Source organism: Salvelinus alpinus, chromosome 5, assembly GCF_045679555.1.
Source record: "Salvelinus alpinus chromosome 5, SLU_Salpinus.1, whole genome shotgun sequence".
NCBI classification, from domain to species: Eukaryota; Metazoa; Chordata; class Actinopteri; order Salmoniformes; family Salmonidae; genus Salvelinus; species Salvelinus alpinus.
In genome coordinates this window covers 82873569-82895421 of record NC_092090.1, presented here as the reverse complement: position 1 = coordinate 82895421, position 21853 = coordinate 82873569, and the positions used below count along the sequence as shown (strand labels likewise).

General features: G+C 40.5%; 3 protein-coding genes across 6 annotated transcripts; all 3 read left to right on the top strand.

Moving 5' to 3' along the window:
• The first annotated feature begins 390 nt into the window (after positions 1-390).
• Positions 391-12917, top strand: LOC139577028 (mothers against decapentaplegic homolog 2). 4 transcript variants are annotated; one of them, XM_071403745.1, is made up of 11 exons: positions 393-648; positions 1589-1989; positions 3999-4088; positions 4371-4564; positions 4787-4921; positions 5020-5082; positions 5254-5307; positions 5597-5809; positions 5971-6108; positions 10209-10353; positions 10694-12917. In XM_071403745.1, exons 2-11 carry the CDS (start codon positions 1763-1765, stop codon positions 10815-10817), a joined length of 1383 nt encoding a protein of 460 aa, XP_071259846.1. In that variant the 5' UTR covers positions 393-648; positions 1589-1762; the 3' UTR covers positions 10818-12917. The 4 variants fall into 4 exon arrangements, with proteins under 4 accessions (XP_071259847.1, XP_071259846.1, XP_071259845.1 ...); XM_071403744.1 differs by having other exon boundaries at positions 396-648; positions 1703-1989; positions 5020-5094; XM_071403743.1 differs by having other exon boundaries at positions 396-648; positions 5020-5094.
• Positions 12918-13353: 436 nt separating this feature from the next.
• Positions 13354-14850, top strand: LOC139577026 (immediate early response 3-interacting protein 1). The gene is made up of 3 exons (XM_071403740.1): positions 13354-13512; positions 13818-13919; positions 14089-14850. The coding sequence occupies exons 1-3, from the start codon at positions 13422-13424 to the stop codon at positions 14142-14144; spliced, it is 249 nt and encodes an 82-aa protein (XP_071259841.1). The 5' UTR covers positions 13354-13421; the 3' UTR covers positions 14145-14850.
• A 63-nt stretch (positions 14851-14913) lies between these two features.
• Positions 14914-17256, top strand: LOC139577025 (uncharacterized). Its single transcript, XM_071403739.1, has 5 exons — positions 14914-15436; positions 15600-15763; positions 15937-16185; positions 16340-16549; positions 16712-17256. The coding sequence occupies exons 1-5, from the start codon at positions 15159-15161 to the stop codon at positions 16912-16914; spliced, it is 1104 nt and encodes a 367-aa protein (XP_071259840.1). The 5' UTR covers positions 14914-15158; the 3' UTR covers positions 16915-17256.
• The last annotated feature ends 4597 nt before the right edge of the window (positions 17257-21853 follow it).

Genomic DNA, 21853 nt, shown 5'->3' with positions numbered 1-21853 from the left:
CGGTTGCTACTGTGAAACAAAAACATAACATAAATTATCTCATCAACCTTGTTGTGAAAAAGTAGCCTCGCCTGGATTTTTACATGGAATCGTATCTTTGTTCCTGTGGGCCCAATTGTGCATAATTTCTTAACAAATTAGAGGATACCACTTCCTGTTATAGTTCACCCAATATGTCTTTCTTCACCTCTAGTCTTTATGGATTATGAGAAAGGATTAACGGCTATAACAAATTCTACAAAAAATAACAATGGAGTGCTAGTTCCTCCCCGACAATGACAGATTGTAAAACAAACCATGCTGTCAAATAAACAATACAGATTGACATTGCTGGCGACCAATCCAGTCTACGAAAGTAATATGATTGTCTTGTTTTATCCAATCAGGTGATAAGAGGAGGGATTAAGATTCTGAATGCAGCTAGCCAGCTAGGGTGTGTTTCTTGTTCAGGTCTTGATAGCTTGTGAAGCTAAACAGCTAGCTAGTTATCAGATTTGAAAAAAGGCAACAATCTTTTCGTCGAGATAGCGGCTACATTTATCGTTTTTTTTTAAAAGAAAAGGTATCCCTTTGTTTTTGAGGAGTTTCCCACTTTGTCTTTTGCACATATCTTTACACAGAGAAGAGCTCGTGAGCTTCATCATCAGGGTAATGCAATGCTTTTAATTTCCCCTCGACTTTGATGTTGTTAGCTAACGACAGCTAGCAAGCTAACATTAGCCAGTTTTTTAATTTGGGCTAGATAGCTAACGTTAGTTGGCTTATTTATCACTTCTAGTGTTAACATAAAATAAACACGATTGTTATTGTAGCTGGCAATGATGGCGCTGTATGTCTCAATCAAACCATTGTTTCGTTGTAAGTTATTTAACCAGTCATTTAGCTGTATTGAAAGCCTGAGTTAGGTGGCTAACGTTAGTTAGCTACAGTAATTGTTGTTTTCACAACAAAGGTATTGGCGATAACGTAATCCCACCATACGAGTCATGTACTCAATCATTTCTGCAGCCTTTCGTGGCTTGCTACCTTATGAGTAAATATTTGCTAACTTAACTAACTAAAATTAGTAGATTTGTACTGCTGATAAAATGCCTATTATCAACCAACCGGCCTGAAAGTATCAGCTAGCTATGGGGCTAACTAGCCCCTTAGCCGAGGTAGCTAGCTTGGTACTAGCTGCAATATATAAACTAACCAACAATGGAGGTTATCAATTGAACAGTATATCACGGTAGATAACTAATCACCTTTATAATGATGTGGTGTTATACAGCATCCACCAACACTGGTATGAAATGTTTGTTTTGTGGCTAAATGTCTATTCGCAAACAATGGTATGTTATGTTTACTTGCTGCTAGTGATTCAGTCCACTGAGTGCTCAAGTCGCCTCTATTATTAGATATATTATGTAACTACAGTTGTTGCTAATGAAATTGTGATGGTTGGATTTATCTAACAAGTTTTTCAAGACCACCCATTAAATTTCAAATGCACCCATAACACAATTGAATGCACTCACTCGTCATCACAATTTTTTTTATTCAGACATTGATTACTAAATTCCTGTGTTTGATTTTACCTCCTCAGGTGTCTCATCTCTTTTGCACATATCCAGTTCCTCCTCACTCCAGCCCTGTGATTCCTCACGAAACAGAGGGACCACACCAGAGAAAGGGCTAAACTGTGCATCCCTTCCTCCAGGTCCCCTCTGCCTCAGTGTGTGTTTGAGTTCTCGCAAGACTCCTCCTCGCTACAACCAAAATGTCCTCCATCTTGCCTTTTACCCCTCCGGTAGTTAAGAGGCTCCTGGGGTGGAAGAAGTCAGCCAGTGGCGCCGGGGGAGGAGAGCAGAACGGCCAGGAGGAGAAGTGGTGTGAGAAGGCTGTCAAGAGCCTGGTGAAGAAGCTGAAGAAGACTGGACAGCTGGACGAGCTGGAGAAGGCAATCACCACCCAGAACTGCAACACCAAGTGTGTCACCATCCCCAGGTAAGTAACCATAGCCCCATGCCAGGTAACACAGAGCTAGGGTTTGCCTACAGTCATTGTATGGTTCTGTAGAATTAACAGTTGACCATTCATCAGAAGCCTACAGGTAACTGCCAAATTAAAGGAAACGCTATCATTATGGCTGCATTTATAAAGGCAGCCCAATTCCACCAACATTATGGCTGCATTTGCAAAGGCAGCCCAATTCTGTTTCACTAATTGGTCTTTTGACCAATAACATCAGATCTTTTTCAGAGCTGATCTGATTGTTCAAAAGACCAGTTAGTGAAATAAATATCAGAATTGGGCTGCCTGTGTAAACACAGACAAACTGTCTTAATATGGGGCGTTCGGCCATCACGCGCCGCCAGAACAGCTGCAGTGCGCTTTGGCGTAGGTTCTACAAGTGTCTGGAACTCTATTGGAGGGATACGACACAATTCTTCCATGAGAAATTCCGTAATTTGGTGTTTTATTGGTGGTGGAAAACCCTGTCTCAGGTTGCACTCCAGAATTTCCCATAAGTGTTCAATTGGGGTGAGATCTGGTGACTGACACACACCCACCCTTTAAACACCCTATGCTCCTTTGAGACCCCTCTTTCAAAGTCACAGATGTGTTCTAGCAATGGTAGCCAAAATAATGCGCAACAGGGCACTTTTATACATGACCCTGAGCATGATGGGATGTTACTTGCATAATTCATTCAGGAACCACACCTGTGTGGAAGCCCCTGCTTTCAATATACTTTTTATCCCTCATTTACGCAAATGTTTCCTTTATTTTGGCAGTTTCCTCTATGTTTTCTGGAGATGATTATTTAGTATCGGGTAACCCTCTTGTCGCCTCATCTTTCCTTAAACAGCATGTAACATACAAGGTCCCAATACATAGAGGTCTTAGCAACTCCCAAATTCTTTCACATTTTATAGGCTGCTACTTTCTGTCTAACATTGACTCTCAGAAATGGCGCAACAGTTTGTTTTGTAAACACTGACTTAGCCTCCCGCTATGTACTTGTATCACATTTGTCTGAGGGTGTAGGGTGAGAACATTCCTTATCAGCCAGTTAACCTTGATGTCCTAGAGTAGAACATGTTCTATGGGAAATGTTGTGTGCTGTAAAATACCTATTTGTTCAATGATGACCAGCTAAGAACAGTTCAGATGTCTAGTATGTTTATTAGACACTGACTAAATTTGTATAGAGCTTTTTGACAGATGGAATACATATATTGTGTATGCCTATAATTGATGGTCTTGCAAAGAAATTAAAGTTTAATGCAATTTACCAATCTACATGTCATGCGTATATATTTAGAATGAAGTTTAGAACTTATTTCAGCTTTTAGAACACAAAATATATAGGCCTAGCCAATAGTTTAGATTCAGTCCCACTTCAGAGGTAGGCTATATTAGCTCTGAATTCTAAGTCAGGATATTGTATGAGCAGCAACTATCACATCATATTTCCCCATTTCATTTTTATTTGATTTCCAGTTGTTTATTTTTATCATTCCTTTCTACGTGTCCATTACAATCACAAAGTGAAATATAGAGGGTGGTTAATTGGAAATGTACTTTTTTCCAAGATTGCTCCCTCCTTTCCTTTTAGTCCCATTTTGTGTCTTCTGTGTTTACTTAAATGTTCAAGATAAGTCAATTGCTTGCGACCTACACAGCTGTGGTGGAAATGTTTCAGTTATTCCGAAAATTTGATATACCACAGCAGAAATGTTTTCTTTTTGTCTCGTATAATGTTTTTTTGTGTATACTACTGTACTCCCATCTTATGCTGTTGTTTTTCTTTATTCTGTCAAAAGGCTTCTCTTATTTGACGGTTATTTATTTTCAGTTCCAGACTGAAAGAATGAAATACCTAATTGAAAATGACTCTAATAAAAGATGCCTTTTAATGTTTACATTACCCATACTGGTATTTCTGAATGACTCATGCCCCATGTTTATCATTTTGTTTTTGTTTTGTTGTTTGGTTTTTCTGTGCACAGCAATTGCTCTGAAATATGGGGACTGAGTACACCAAATACGATAGAACAGTGGGATACCTCAGGCCTATACAGCTACCCTGACCAAACCAGGTGACTATCCTCAACTGTCCTATGCTACATACTGTTGTACAACCTTGATGTGGGAAGTAATCATTCCAGGGGGGTGAGGGACATTGAGAGCACAAATTCCATTCATCCCTCTATCATTCTCATCTCACTTCATCATATCCCACCTCCCCTCTCCACACCCCCACCTTTTGTTTTGCTGGCCACATGCATCTCCTTCTCTTCCTCCTATCGATTCCTCCCCCTTTTCTTCCTTTCCCCGCACTCACTTTTCACACCTATTTCCTCCATTGCCTGTCCTGTCAGATCCCTGGATGGGCGCCTGCAGGTCTCGCACAGAAAGGGTCTTCCTCATGTCATCTACTGCCGCTTGTGGCGATGGCCCGACCTGCACAGCCACCATGAGCTGCGTGCCATTGAGGCCTGCGAGTACGCCTTCCACCTCAAGAAGGATGAGGTCTGCATCAACCCCTACCACTACCAGAGGGTGGAGACCCCAGGTAGGTTGTCATTTGAACCACTAGTGTGTGTGCTGACTTGTATGTGCCATCAAAGCCCATGTTGACAGCTATTTGTGACATTCTTATTTCTGGACATGAAAAAAGATTTGTATGAGAGGCTAAAAGTGGTGTTAGCATAATCTTCAATTATGTTTTGTAAAGATGTCACTTCTTTTGAATTTTGTTTGGCATTGAAGAATCTTTTCTCCACCTTTCCTCTAGTTCTGCCACCTGTCCTTGTGCCAAGACACTCAGAAATTCTGACAGAACTGCCCCCATTGGATGACTACACTCATTCCATACCTGAGAACACAAACTTTCCTGCAGGGATCGAGCCTCCAAATAACTACATACCAGGTTTGTGTATCTATCATGAGTTGATATGCAAATGGTATTCATGATAACGAGTTATCCATTTCAGCTCATCAGTATTTTTCCCTCCCCTGTTACCATAGAAACGCCACCACCTGGATACATAAGTGAGGATGGGGAAGCCAGTGATCAACCGATGAATCAAAGTATGGACACAGGTATATTCCACTTACCTCAAATAAGAAGTTCTAACATAAAATAATAAAAGACAAATGGTTGCCAAGTTTAAATTTGTTGATTTAAATATCTTAGTAGATTCTTTGCACAAATAAATCTGACCATGCAACTTTATAATTTCCTGTTTTCTCCCATGTTAGGTTCTCCTGCTGATTTGTCCCCTGGCACCCTCTCACCTGTCAATCATAGCATGGGTAAGAACAATTGTCTTTTTAGACCTGCTCGACGTCTGAAGGACCAGTAATTGATCATATGAACAAATTTGACTAAACTCATTGGCTGCATTTACAATTGGTCTTTTGACCAATGAGACCAGCTCTGAAAAAGACATGATGAAAAAAAATATCAGAATTTGGGGTGCCTGTGTAAACATCCATTGAGTACAATTTAAATAGCCCAGTGCCCACTCTGGAGATCATTGGTCTATGCCTGTCAACCTGTGTAGTTGTCTTTCATCATGACATCTCACTTTTTTCACCCCAGACTTGCAGCCGGTGACCTACTCTGAGCCTGCGTTCTGGTGCTCTATAGCTTACTATGAGCTGAACCAGCGTGTTGGAGAGACCTTCCACGCCTCGCAGCCCTCTCTCACCGTGGACGGTTTTACAGACCCTTCCAACTCAGAGCGTTTCTGTCTTGGCCTGCTCTCCAACGTCAACAGGAACGCCACTGTTGAGATGACCAGGAGGCATATAGGTACAACAGGGGCTATGTCACAAACAGCACACTATTTCCTATGTAGTGCACAACTTTTGAAGGCTATGGCTAAAATGAATAGGGTGCCAATTCAGATTTGCCTGGGAACAGAGATGTTTTGTAGCAGAAATACTCATGCTAATTTTCTATTATTTCCACAGGACGAGGAGTCAGGCTGTATTATATTGGTGGTGAGGTGTTTGCTGAGTGTCTCAGTGATAGCGCCATCTTTGTTCAAAGTCCAAACTGCAACCAGCGGTATGGGTGGCACCCAGCAACCGTGTGCAAAATTCCTCCAGGTAATTCAGCCAAACACAATTTCTTTAATATTCAGTGTGTTCCTATAATCATTACTTAGTACTAAATGTTTTTCACGTGTTTATATTCCATATTTAGTCAGTCTAACTACTTGTTTCTACAGGCAATATAAAACTGATTGCATGTTGGTTCTGCAGGCTTTACTTGTTATGATTTTTCTTTTAAAGTCCATACATGATGCCAAGTAGGAATGGGCATGGTTATTCGAATATCCGAACGGACGTTAGTATTCAAATACTTGAGAGTGGTGAGGAGGAGCTCCGCGGACCCTTAGTGTCCGGAAGTAATTTAGCCATTTATTGTAGTCATAGCGATATGTAGAGTTGCTATTTTCTAAAGTTTTCTCGCTAATTAACTTGTGACATTCCTGGATTACTCATTATACACTATATATACAAAATTATGTGGACACTCCTTCAAATGACTGGATTTGAAGTCTGACGGATGAATCTGGGGTTGGCGGATGCCAGGAGAACGCTACCTGTCCCAATGCATAGTGCCAACTGTAAAGGTTGGTGGAGGAGGAATAATGCTCTGGGGCTGTTTTTCAATAAAAGTATTTTTTTTTAAATCAATTAAAGTTACACGATAAAACATCTACAGAGGCTATATACAGGCGGTACCAGTACTGAGTCAAATGTGCAGGGGTACAGGTTAGTTGACGTAATTTGTACAGTCTATGACTTGGGTGAAGGGAGTCTGACAATTTTTGGGCCTTCCTCTGACACGTGTAGGTCCTGGATGTCAGTAAGCTTGGCCCCAGTGATATACTGGGCCATACGCCCTACCCTCTGTAGCGCCTTACGGTCAGATGCCGAGCAATTGCCATACCAGGCGGTGATGAACCGGTTAGGATGGTGCAGCTGTAGAACTTTTTGAGGATCTGGGAACCCAGGTCAAATCTTTTCAGTCTCCTGAGGGTAAAGGACATTGTCGTGCCCTATTCACGACTTTCTTGGTGTGTTTGGACCATGATTGTTTGTGATGTGTATACCAAGGAACTTGAAATTCTCGACCTGCTCCACTACAGCCCCCTCGATGTGAATGAGGGCATCTTCAGCCCTCTTTTTCCTATAGTCTATGTCCACGATCACTCCTTTGTCTGGCTCACGTTGAGGGAGAGGTTGTTGTCCTGGAACCACACTGTCAGTTCTCAGCCTATAGGGAGGAGGTCAGTCTCATCGTTGTCGATCAGGCCTACCACTGTTGTGTCATCAGCAAACTTAATGATGGTGTTGGATTGTTGTCAATCAGGCCTACCACCGTTGCATCGTCAGCAAACTTAATGATGGTGTTGAAGTCATGCTTGGCCACGCAGTCATGGGGGAACAGGGAGTACAGGAGGGGGAGTAAGCACCCTCCCCGAGGGGCCACCGTGTTGAGGATCAGCGTGGCAGATGTTGTTGCCTGCCCTTTCCACCTGGGGGCGTCGGGAACTCCAGGATCCAGTTGCAGATGGAGGTGATTAGTCCCAGGATCCTGAGCATAGTCATGAGTTTTGTGGGCACTATGGAGTTGAGTGCTGAGCTGTAGTCAATGAACAGCATTCTCACATGGTGTTCCTTTTGTTCAGGTGGGAAAGGGCAGTGTGGAGTGCGATTAGCGATTACGTCATCTATGGATCTATTGGGGCGGTATGCCAATTGGAGTGGGTCTAGGGTTTCCGGGATGATGGTGTTGATGTGAGCCATGACCAGCCTTTCAAAGCACTTCATGGCTACCGACGTGCTACGGGGTGGTAGTCATTTAGGCAGGTTACCTTCGCTTCTTGGGCACAGGGACTATGGTGGTCTGCTTGAAACATGTTGGTATTACAGAATCGGTCAGGGAGAGGTTGAAAATGTCAGTGAAGACACTTGCCAGTTGTTCCGTGCATGCTCTGAGTACACATCCTGGTAATCCATCTGGCCCCGCGGCCTTGTGAATGTTGACCTGTTTAAAGATCTTGCGCACATCAGCTACGGAGTGTGTGATCACACAGTCGTCCGGAACAGCTGGTGCTCTCATGCGTGCTTCAGTGTTGCTTGCCTCGAAACACGCTTAAAAGCCTCTGGTAGGCTTCCATCACTGGGCAGCCCGCGGCCAGGTTTCCCTTTGTAGTCCATAATAGTTTGCAAGCCCTGCCACATCCGACGAGCGTTGAAGCCGGAGTACTCTGTAACTGTTTTAAAGTCACCATTGTTCTCATGGTGAAGTACCTGGGCGGCTTCCTTCCCCTCCTGCAACTAAGTTAGGAAAGACACCTGTATCTTTGTAGTGACTGGGTGTATTGATACAACATCCAAAGTGTAATGACTTCACCATGCTCAAAGGGATATTGAATATTGGATTGTTTTTTTTTTACCTCACTGGTCTTTGTGATTGAATCTGTGTTTGAGATTCACTGCTGGACTAAGGGACCTTTACAATTATCTGTATGTGTGGAGTACAGAGACGAGGTAGTCATAAAAAACATGTTAAACACTTATTGCACACAGTGAGTCCATGCAACTTATTATGTGACTTGTTAAGCTAATTCTTACTCCTGAACTTATTCAGGCTTGTCATAACAAAGGGGTTGAATACTTATTGACTCAAGACGTTTCAGATTTTCATTTTTAATTAATTTGTAAGAATTTCGAAAACCACTTCCACTTTGACATTATGGGCTATTATGTGTAGGCCAGTGACAAACAAATCTAAATTGAATCCATTTTAAATTCCACTACAAAATGTGGAAAAGTAAAGGTGTGTGAATACTTTCTGAAGGCACTGTACAATCCCGAAATCAGCTGTAACTGTCAATAGTAAAACAAAGCTTGAAATTATGCTAGAGTGAACCTGAATTGTAGAGTGATGAGGAGTCTACTGTGTCCAGATGAGTTCACCATTAATCTTCTGTATTCAGGGTTCACTCAAACATTGTTTTAAAGCTTTGTCTCCCTCCCTCCCATATCAAACTCACCGGCCCCTTCACTGCTGCACGCATGCTGAGCGGCACCTCTCTCCCAAGTCGCGCAGGCTGCGCAGCAAGCCAGTTCCCAAGTTTAAACTTTTTTTTTTAATTAGTCAAAATAAATATCTGGATATCTGAACAAAATGTATTATTTGCAGTGATGGAAAAAGTACCCAATTGTCATACTTGAGTAAAAATATAGAGTAAAAGTCACCCAGTAAAATACTACTTGAGTAAAAGTAAGTATTTGGTTCTAAATATACTTAAGTAAAAAATTATTTAAAATGTTGTATGAACTTCTTTTGACTCATTCATCTCTTCACTCTTGAAACACATTTGCTTTCTGGAAGCTGTTTGGTGCTCAGTAAAGGATAAAAGGTCCACCATAAAACAGTGGTCAACCAAAAAAAGTGATTTATTTTTTAGCTAAATGTTACAGAAACTTGGCAGTATTCTAAATTCCTTCTATCAAGCAAAGCAGGCGGCATTTTAAAATGTGTAGATAGACAGGGGCACATTCCAACACTCAGATATCATTTACAAAAAAAAACATTTTTATTTTATTTACCGTTTTATTTAACTAGGCAAGTCAGTTAAGAACAAATTCTTATTTACAATGACGGCCTACACCAGCTAAACCCGGACGACGCTGGGCTAATTTTGCGCCACCCAATTGACTCTCAATCACAGCCGGTTGTGATACAGCCTGGATTCAAACCAGGGTGTCTGTAGTGACGCCTCTAGCACTGAGATGCAGTGCCTTAGACCGCTGCGCCACTCGGGAACCCATAGAAAAGATGCATTTGTGTTTAGTGAGTCCGCCAGATCAGAGGCAGAAGGGATGACCATGTGTTGGATTGGTAAGTGCTTGAATTGGACCATTTTCCTGTCCTGCTAAGCATTCAAAATATGACGAGTACTTTTGGGCGTAAGGTAAAATGTATGGAGTAAAAAGTACATTATTTTCTTTAGGAATGTAGTGAAGTAAAAGTTGTGAAAAATATAAATAGTAAAGTACAGATACCCCCAAAACTACTTAAGTAGTACTTTAAAGTATTTTTACTTAAGTACTTTACACCACTGCTTATTTGACTAGGGCATTATAAATCATTTCACAACTGACCCTCTCCTTCCACTGCCCCTCAGGTTGTAACCTGAAGATCTTCAACAACCAGGAGTTTGCTGCTCTGCTGGCCCAGTCTGTGAACCAGGGCTTTGAGGCTGTGTACCAGCTCACCAGAATGTGCACCATCCGCATGAGTTTTGTCAAAGGCTGGGGGGCTGAATACAGGCAAGCATGATGACCGACTTTTTATTATTTCAGTTGTACACAATGGCATAGTTAGTAGAAGATGAATAGTCGGAGGAAGACAGTAATATTAATGTAATCATTGGCATACATTAAAAAAAACATTGTAGCCTGCTAATGATCCTTTTTTCTGTATTTGTAGAAACTTTGGAATGTTTAAGGAGTTGGGATGGGTATTCAAATGTGATTTGTCCCTCTTAAACAATACTTCTGTTATGGAAGAAGTCAGAGAGGTTCAGGCTATTTGTTTTTTGGTGACATTCCTGTGCTTGCATGCCGAGTGATTTCACCAATTTGTCATTGTTGTCTTTTTGTCTACTAGACGGCAGACTGTCACAAGCACTCCCTGCTGGATTGAACTGCATTTGAATGGACCTCTGCAATGGCTGGACAAAGTGTTGACTCAGATGGGTTCCCCTTCTGTACGCTGCTCCAGTATGTCATAATGCTAGAAAACGACCCAAAACGTCGCCCACTCAAAGATCATCAAATTCTAACTTGCAAGTCCTATCATGAAAAGAAGCTGCAGAAATAATTTCTGCTATTAACATAATTCATAGTATTTGTGGCCTAGCTCCACGTCCCTGTCAACACACACACACACACACACACACACACGGCAAGACATACTTTTCAGAATAGAATTAGGCACTTTGTTACCCATCTTTGTCATCTTTGTTAAATTGCTTTTCCCCAAATCCTTAATATTAGATATATTTGTGGTGCAAATAAAATGTATATTGATTTTTAAAGTCCAGGTATGAATTATTGGAGGCAGTGGAAATACCAAAAAATATTCTACAAATAGTTTCTCAGTATTGGAGAATGCTTGTATAAGTAACACAAGTGTGAATGCTAAATGAATTTTGGTTTAACTCATCCATCCATCTTTTTGGCCATGAGGTAACTTCTCTCTGGGAAACATGGACCCATCTTTTTTTGTCTGGGGAGTTAGCGTGGTTAAGAAATGAAGATGGCATTTGTCGCTTTCTCCTCGAAGGGAAATGCTCAATTATGTTTTTAAAATGTAATTGTTTAATTTACCTAATTAACTCTTTACCCTTTTGTCAATGTCTTTTTTTTTTATTCCAGATGTGTCGTTGTAAGACACCTCTTAATGGACATATAGGAATGTTTAGCAAAAAAACTAAACAAGCTGCGAAATCAATCCGGCTGTAGTTGACATACATTTTTAGCTCTGTCAGTATATGACACCTCCAATGTTATTATAGGTGGCCCATGTTTCATTTGGACCACACACCGTCTCAGATGCAGGCTAGTTAATTCTAGGCTCTGTTAGGTTTGGATGCACCGGGCAAGGACCAGAGAATATCAGCTGTAAAATCTTTTTTTGATGTCTCACTGGGTGTCCAGGTCTCTCGAGGTGAATTATTAAAAAGTTATTTCACTTGGAGAATGGAAGGTATCAATGAATTTAATTCTATATTGTTTTTAGCCTATATCCCCTTTCTTTTGCTACTTTTTTGTATTCTCATGTATTTTTATATATAAATATAATTAAACTTTCTTCTGTCGTTCACTTTTTATTAAAGTTAATATTTTCAAGACTGTCTCTTTTTAAGTGACATGGAGAGCATGGATCATTAGTGTTTTTTTTTTTTTAAGGTTCAACTTGAATCCAATTTAAGCCCTTGCCTTGGTAAGAAAAATACAGCCCCATGTTATGTAGACAGTTTCTGTCTCTTTAAAATAATCAACTTGGTGCATCAGAAGTACACAAATCAAAGCATAAATGCCTGTAACATGATATCTGCTTTCCTGCAATGTATGGATGGGTTATGTGACTGAGGAATGTTGTATGAACTTCTTTTGACTCATTCATCTCTTCACTCTTGAAACACATTTGCTTTCTGGAAGCTGTTTGGTGCTCAGTAAAAGATAAAAGGTCCACCATAAAACAGTGGTCAACCAAAAAAAGTGATTTATTTTTTAGCTAAATGTTACAGAAACTTGGCAGTATTCTATGTTCTTACATCACAAAAGGGAGAGAGAAATGAAACTGCACACTGGGACATATTTTCTGTATTAGTGTGCATTGTATTTGTTCTTGTCTATAAAATACAGTATGTACAACAAGACTGAGCTTGCAGTCTGACATTGTCATTTTGTGGCTATTGCAAGATTTCTTTTAACATCTATTTTCTCCCATCTCCTTTATTGATGTTATTCATCTATTAACCTTACGGCACTAGTGATTGTACTTTGTAAGTGCAACTAGTGAGTTTGGATTTGGGGAACTGAACCATGTGTTAGGGTCCAGTGTTGAATCCTTGTACCATTGGCCTACAATATATGAATGTGAAGAGAGTACATAACAAATCTGAAGTGGACCAGACGTACATTATACAGTAGTGTGTATTTAACAGTTAAATATTTGAAAAACAGTCAGTACAGTAGTTCTCTCAGTTTTACCAGTAGAGGGCGTTATTGATAGAGCAGGTTTTTTTTCTGACCATAAGCTTCTCAGGCGTGTGGCATATTATGCAGACTTCATAAAACACTAATAAAGATTTTTATTCTCATGACGACCATGTGTTTCTTTCCATCTTTATTAACAGGAATGTTTTCCACTGATCTCAGTGGTTTACAGTGGTGTACTCGTGTTTACCTTTTCTCATCTACAGAAATGTAACTTCTGGCAATATGCCTTTACCTTTCTAGTAAATCAAGTGCAAATGAAGGAGATATTGAGGTGTTATTAACGGAAATAGCCATCCAGTGGTGTGTCTGGCTAGATACACCCATAACCTCACAGGAATGTTAGCTAGTTCTACTGCAACGTTTTCATGCACTTACACCATTAAATCAAGTCACAAAATGCTACCCCTTTGGACATGAATATGGATTATTATTATACAGTATTGGTATTACATTGGCCATTTACTGTTGGGCACCCACTTTTTTATTCCGTCAAGAAAGTCACGCTTTCGAACTGCTCGTTCAATTTGTTCTTCTCATGATGCCATACATTTAGGCAACGTCATAAGGAAATACTTGAAGCTGCTAACGTCAGCTAACACGTTACAGATATGGCGTTTACATTATATTCCCTTATTCAAGCGGTGATTTTGTGTGTAAATGCTGTCGCCGTATTGCACGAAGAAAGATTTTTAAGTAAAAGTAAGTGGCCGTCTACACATTTATTTTGTTTAACATTACTTTCAACAATGATTTGCTTGCTTGCTAGCTAGTCGGCTGAAATGGGTTGGTGATAGATAACTACTTACCTAGACAGGGAAGCAAGAAAGTAACGTTATTTGGTTGATATGAGTCATTTTAGCATAATTTGGCGTTACTGCTAAATTAGCTAGCTAACTACACCAGTATAATGAGTTGGAAAAGCTTACAGGTACGTTGATCTGCCTCTTATGGCCAGGGCCATTTTTGTTTGCATTAATGTAATTGTTTTGTTCATTCTAACTTAGTTGGCTGGGGTGTGGACCAAAGTATTGGGGGATTTGGTGATGAACCGGGCATTAAAGTGCAGCTAATGAACCTTGTCCGCTCTGTGAGGACAGTAATGAGAGGTACGACTGAAAAATCAATACCATTTATAAATATCAAATCGTTCTGCATGCATACTATTTTTTTTTCAATAAATTATTCTTGTTTTCTTCAAACAATTTTATGATGTTGACCTAACTGAACTGAGACTGGTTTGTGGCATTATTCATCATATTTTCTCTCATCTTGCAGTGCCCTTGATTGCTGTCAATTCGGTCTGCATTGTGTTGTTGCTGCTGTTTGGCTGAAGCGAAGACTGGACTGAATTTGGATGTTGAACTAAGAGAAGACATTTTCAGGGCTCAGGGGGATGTCTCCATGATTCCCGAAGGAGAAACCCTACATGCACAACAAAGAAGATTACACACACACACTTGTTGCTGTATCACAAAGAATCAGCATTACATTTGATTTCCTTTTTATTTATTCCCACTTTACATGGTCAGACAGAGTAACAGTTCAGATGCAGGAACAGTCAGTGTTTACTCCTTTACGCCATTCAGTTTCTTTCAAAGACACCTGTTAGTCAATGATGTTTATACAAAGCAGTCCAAAGCATGTTGCTGCTGGATGATTTCTACAATGTCAAAGGATAATTTACTTTGAGCACGCGATTAGTTAAACTTTCTTTCTCCTAATATGAAACTGTGATTGTGTCACAGTGCTGATTATGGCATGCATGTTGCTGTTAACATATTGTAATCTTATGTTGTTACGAAAAGTTTTTTTTTCTTCACACCTTCCTGGACAAAATGTTAAATATACATAATTTGAACAGACATAAACACCATAAATCGGGATATATCATATTTTGTGTCTCATGTAGATAACTTAATTATGTATTACTTTTTTTCTCAGTAACTTTCAATCAATTACTTGAAAAAAATAAAGATGTTTTAAATATCAACACATTTTGAGTTTGTTCATATCAATAAATGATATTACCCAACGACATTACATGTTGACGTTATATTTTTTGTCCCATAACGCACTCCGTACTTCAACACAACTTTCGTTTTGATCATGGTTGAAAGTGTCAAAAGTGCAGTAAGGAGGCCAAAGTGACTTGATTAGAAATATTTGTTAAATGCAAAATGGTGTGCACGTTGGCGATGTTTTTTATTTTAATTGCCGTGTATGAATGGCATGGCAGTGTACTCTCGAACTAGCTGCAAACTTCAGCACTAGCACTCGTTCTCCCGAGGAGGCCTTCTTATAACAGTATAGTACATATTAGTGACCAAGTACAATAGAGTCGGTGGATGCTGCTCATGTATTACTTGAAAATGGAAAATATTATGACCATTGTTTTCATTGCTGGGCTCCCAGCGTGTGCCATATATTTTCTTTACGCCAACATTTATTGCTCTTATAAACTACTGAAAGCTAATGTGGTGTTTGACAGTCGTCAGAGGATTCCAAGTTTAGCCTACATTTTTCTCAGATATGTATTCAGAGCTCTTCTCAAAAGACAGGGGCATTTGTACTTTTGCGATAGCGATGTCAAAGGTGAAGTTGCCTTCACCATTTTTAACTGCAGGTAAACTGATTGCGCCTGACAATGTAGCAGTCCAATTTTTTTTAGGGCTATGGTTTGATTTCATTATAATCATTTCAAACAACACACTGCCTTACAAAGATGGTTGTTTATTTGTTCACGTTTGGACCAATTATCTCCTATGTGCTGTACTTTTTTCTCTAAGGTTCAACAAGAATCTACTGAGGAGGTTCTGTAGTGCAGCTGGATATGGCTGGGACTACCCAGACATTGAGTTCAGGGATATCCCTCTGTGTTACCCAGAGACCCTCTGTCTGCGGATGCTTGACATATTAATATCTGCTGAGAAGTTCAGATTGAGCCCTGTGGGTAAGTAACACATCCTCTGCTGGCTGGGTAGTGCATGTATTTGAAGGCCATCCAAATGTCAACACTCAAGATACTCAGTTTTCTTCCTACATTTCTGTAGAATATATGAATTCAATTCAGCCAGATGTGTAGTTCATACAAAATCCACCCACTTCAATGCATTGTTTCCTTAGGTCTAGTCCGGGTACGTCAGAGTTTAAAAACATGGCAGCCAATAGATGAGCTGAAGAAGGGACCCTTCAAGTTGCAGGCTCGTGTGTTAGAGTACAGGGTCATTGAAGATGGGGTGGAGGTTGACATTTCTCTAACTGCCATTTCACGCACTGACCAGCCAGTTTGGGAGAGTGTTTTGACAATGCTCTCCCAGGACAGAGGCCGAACACCAAACACTCAACCTAAACCTAAACCTGAGTGGAATGATGGTGAGTAGACCAATACTTAAGTTAATTCATTCTAAATTTTGCCACCAGTCAACAAACCTGAGGAAGTTGAATGAAATTGTTCTATTCAAGTTTGAATAGCACAGAACAACTGGACCCACATCTTAAACCAATATATTTTCTTACACTTTGACAGGTCACATGGACACATCAGAGCCAGATGACATGAAGGCGGTGGATATCAATGTTCCCTGGACTACAGGACTGAAGTTTGTGTGGGCTTTCTCTGACTACTCTCCACATTGTCTCCTAACTCTTCCTGCTAAACTCTTGGGCTACAGATGTACCCCAAATCCTAGTCTATGGATGCTGTCTAAATGCTTGGCTGAAATTGAAAAGCACAAAGGTAAAGTCGTTTTTTATTCTAGTGATTCTACCTCAATACTGAATTATTTATAAGCAAAATGATGGTGGCTCAAACAGTATTTTTTTTGTTGCTGTCCATACTTTATTTATCCTCAATCTATCACCTTGATTGATATTTTCCAAACATCCATTGATTCCACAGGAGTTGATGCCATTAGAGCCCCCATCTCTGTCACCACCCAGTTCAAGGAACCATTGTTGGTACCAGGAAAAGTGACCATCAAATTTTGTGAGAGTGCGGGAGTGCAGTCCAAATGTGTTAGATTCCAAATGGAGCAATACGAGAGGAAGATACCTCACATCACGGGACAAATCTGCAGGACTACTGTAGAGGATGTGAATTAAAGATGAAAACGGCGCCGATGGCCACCCCAGCACTGTTGTTATTGTTTTTGTTGCCGAGATGAGCATCACGTAGCACGGCCTACCGGGGAACAGTGGGTTAACTGCCTTGTTCAGGGTCAGAACAAAAATGTTTACCTTGTCAGCTCTGGGATTCGATCAAGCAACCTTTCGGTTACTGGCCCAACGCTCTAACCACTAGGCTACCTGCTGACCTGGCCTCTGTAAATTGATATGCAATCCACTTGATCACCTCTGTCGAAAATGCTTGGACCTTCTTTTTTTATATTTTCAGTGGTATTGTTAACAAACACGCCCCAATAAAGAAAATGAGATTTAAAAACAGGTTCAGCCCCTGGTTTGACTGTGATCTGGCAAAGTGACCACCTCAATAATTCAATTTGGCGAAAGGCACACGTATACTCAGGCTGACTGGCTCTCGTTCAGGCAAATGAGAAACAAGTGCACTCAGGCTATCCGGAAGGCCAAAGTTAGTTACTTTGAGGAGCAGTTCTATCTCTTGGGTCTAACCTCAAGAAGTTCTGGAAAACAGTTAAAGACCTGGAGAATAAACCGTCCTCCTCACAGCTGCCCATGTCTCTTCATGTTGATGATGTGCTTGTGTTACGGATACAGGTATCCTGTGTGTGTATTTGTTTTCTCTCCTTCTGCCCTAGTCACAGGTGTCACTCATCAGTCGCCAATCAGAAGACACACCTGCTCCTTTCCCTTACCCAATCACATCCCCTTTCCCTTGGTTTAAAAACCCAGTCAGTTGTTTTCCTAAGCTCTCTCTCTCTCTTTTTTTGATGGAGCTAGCTCTCTTTTGTTTTGCTCCTACATGTCACATTTGTCTGTAATTATGTGAGTATGTATTGTTGTGGTTCATGACTGTTTGTTTGTTGGTGGGTAAAGGGGGTACAAAGACTCAGTCATGGACACTCTTACTGACAGTTGTGGTGCTTCGCCCGATGCATTGTTGTCTCTACCTTCTTGCCTTTGTGCTGTTGTCTGTGTCCAATAATGTTTTTACCATGTTTTGTGCTGCTGCCATGTTGTGTTGATACTATGCTGTGATGTCATGTGTTGCTGCCATGCTATGTTGTCTTCGGTCTCTCTTTATGTAGTGTTGTGGCGTCTCTTGTCGCGATATGTGTTTTGCCCTATATTTGTATATGTTTTATTTTGAATTCCAGCCCTCATCCCTGCAGGCCTTTTAGTAGGGCGTAATTGTAAATAAGAATTGGTTCTTAACGGACTTGCCTAGTTAAATAAAAAATATTTTGAAAAGGTACGACAGTCTGCTTGGAGTTTGCCACAAAGCACCTAAAGACTCTCAGACCATAAGAAACAAGATTTTCTGGTCTGATGAAACAAAGATTGAACTCTTTGGCCTGAATGCCAAACGTCTCATCTGGAGGAAACCTAGCACCATCCCCACGGTGAAGCATGGTGGTGGAAGCATCATGCTGTGGCAATGTTTTTCAGTGGCAGGGACTGGGAGACTAGTCAGGATTGAGGGGAAAATGAACAGAGTAAAGAACAGAGATCCTTGATGAAAACCTACTCCAGAGTGCTCAGGAACTCAGACTGGGGCGAAGGTTCACCTTCTAACAGGACAACGACCCTAAGCACACAGCCAAGACAATACAGGAGTGGCTTCAAGACAAGTCTCCGAATGTCCTTGAGTGGCCGTGCAGCGACGCTCCCCATCCAACCTGACAGAGCTTGAGAGGATCTGCAGAGAAGAATGGGAGAAACTCCCCAAATACAGGAGTGCCAAGCTTGTAGCGTCATACCCAAGAAGTCTCAAGGCTGTAATCGCTGCAAAAAGTTCTTCAACAAAGTACTGAGTAAAGGGTCTGAATACTTATGTAAATGTGATATCTCTTTCTTTTTTTACATTTGCAAACATTTCTAAAACTGTTTTTGCTCTGATGAGGGGAAAAACAATTTAATCAATTTTAGAATAATGCTGTAACATAACAAAATGTGAAAAAAGTCAAGGTGTCTGAATACACTGTACCTTTTAAAATACTGGATAGTCATGTTCATATGTCCTTGAATAGTTCAAGAATCCATTCATCTGTCTCTGCACGACGATGGATGAGAGGTGTAAATGCTGCTTTGTGGTCACTGAGTGAGGAACAAGAAGATTAGGTGTGATATATAACAAAAAAAGTATGATTCATTCAAAGCTTTGCTACACAGCATACTAAGATGTAGTAAGATGAAACATGCCTTTAAGTTCACTACCATAAAGTTATGTTTGATTTTCTGATCCTCAGTCATATTCAACAACAATCACAGAGCAATGTTTCCAGCATGTGCAAGAGCTGCAGGCAAACTTAATAAAACAAAAATGTTTTACCAAAAGTTGTGTAGTCCTCTGTTGTGCAGTCTTCCTTCTTCAAAATGTTAGGGGGTTACAGAAATGTAAATCACATCACATGTGGGACGTATTGGAAGGATTTCATCAGTAGGCGGTCAGACTAAATATTGTCAGGTGCTGTTCAGTTATCCAGTGATATGGTTTACTAACGGAGATGCTTTTCTTCACAACCCCACCCCCTCTCCTTCCCTCAAACACGGGGAAAAAACACATATACTCTGTGCAATGAGAGGCAGTCACGGGATGCTCTTTTGATTACACAACAACCGTATACAGTAAGGCCGAAGAGATCCAGGCTTCTGAGCACATGACTTAAGGTTACATAAAATTGAATTTCCAACTCTACAACTTCAGAATTACATACATCTCTATGGGCATGCAAACAATATAATATTACTTCATCTAATCCACTCACAATAAAGATAATTGTTTCACCACATGAACTGAAACTACAATTCATTTTAGTAATATTTATTTAACATTTTACTCCTAGGCAGAATCTAATCACCACTCTTTGAAGTTTGGCAGAAATATGTAGATACTGACATTAAACATATGGTATAGTTTAAGTCATGGATCTCTACAAAGCATTTCAGTGAACAATACTGTTTATGTTCCTCTACAAATTTCCTGTCTACAGTTTTACAATGAGTAAAACAAGAGAAAAGACTTTCATATACATGAAGGCAGGGAACAAGAATATCAAACAGATCAAATATTCAAGTCTCCATTCCCTGTAGGGACCTTGTCTGCATCAGCATACGCCTGGTACTGTAGCTTATGGTGCTTCTGTGGACATAGTAACATTAGAGAGTTGTAGAGGACACAGAAAATTCCTTAACACCACAGTTCTTGTTTGATGTAAATATCTATTCTAGAGGGTAGCAGTATTGGCGTACGTTGGATTGAAGATACATTTGTGTAAATCCCCTGCTGGACCATGAAGCCTATGCCGCACTGACTAGGATGCCACATAATGGCAAAGATGAGATGTCATTCCACTAATAATTACACAATCATCCCTTATTATTACGACTTTCATCTACCTGATATTTATACAATGTCATGTCATAACTGATAATCTTAAAGCTGGAATCCTTATTGGTGAAACAGCCACAACCATTTGCGATATTACAACAAAGAAATTACTGCAAACAAACAGTTTTTTCAACTCTGACATTTAACACATAAGAGTACTGCAATTGTTTTACCATGCTACGTGATGCTCATCTCGGCAACAAAAACAATAACAACAGTGCTGGGGTGGCCATCGGCGCCGTTTTCATCTTTAATTCACATCCTCTACAGTAGTCCTGCAGATTTGTCCCGTGATGTGAGGTATCTTCCTCTCGTATTGCTCCATTTGGAATCTAACACATTTGGACTGCACTCCCGCACTCTCACAAAATTTGATGGTCACTTTTCCTGGTACCAACAATGGTTCCTTGAACTGGGTGGTGACAGAGATGGGGGCTCTAATGGCATCAACTCCAGTGGAATCAATGGATGTTTGGAAAATATCAATCAAGGTGATAGATTGAGGATAAATAAAGTATGGACAGCAACAAAAAAAATACTGTTTGAGCCACCATCATTTTGCTTATAAATAATTCAGTATTGAGGTAGAATCACTAGAATAAAAAAACTACTTTACCTTTGTGCTTTTCAATTTCAGCCAAGCATTTAGACAGCATCCATAGACTAGGAGTTGGGGTACATCTGTAGCCCAAGAGTTTAGCAGGAAGAGTTAGGAGACAATGTGGACAGGTTGTTTCACTGAACAGCCATTACGAATACAGGCTGCAAAACAGTGATCACTAAGGTCATTACAGAAAACACCAGAGTAGCTTTTTCTGGGTGTTTGGAGTCATACCTTGTGGGATTTAGGGAGTCCCATTGCTTTAGGACTTGGACAAGGTGTTTTAGTCATGTCCCAGTTTAGGTCACCTAGCAGTACAAATTCAGACTTAGGGTAAGGGGCCAGGAGAGAGCTTAGTGCATTTAGGATAAAGGCCGGTGATGATTGTGGATGATAACAACATCAAGTCAAATTGTTTGGGGACAGACAACAGAGCACTGAAGGTGTTCCTTGGTAAAGTTTGCCACTCCATCACCTTTGGAAGATCTGTCTTGCCGAAAAAAGTTATAACCAGAAAGGTTAACATCACCGTTCAAAACACTATTTCTTAACCACGTCTCAGTAATGACCCACACATCTGGATTGGAGCTTTACTGAGGAGTGGCTTCCGTCTGGCCACTCTACCATAAATGCCTGATTTGTGGAGTGCTGCAGAGAAGGTTGTACTTCTGGAAGGTTCTTCCATCTCCACAGAGGAACTTCCCAACAACCTCATGGCTTGGTTTTTGCTCTGACATGCACTGTCAACTGTGGGACCTTATATAGACAGGTGTGTGCCTTTCCAAATCATGTCCAATCAATTGAATTTACCACAGGTGGACTCCAATCAAGTTGTAGAAACATCTCAAGGATGATAAATGGAAACAAGATAACACTGAGCTAAATTTTTTGTCTTATAGCAAAGGGTCTGA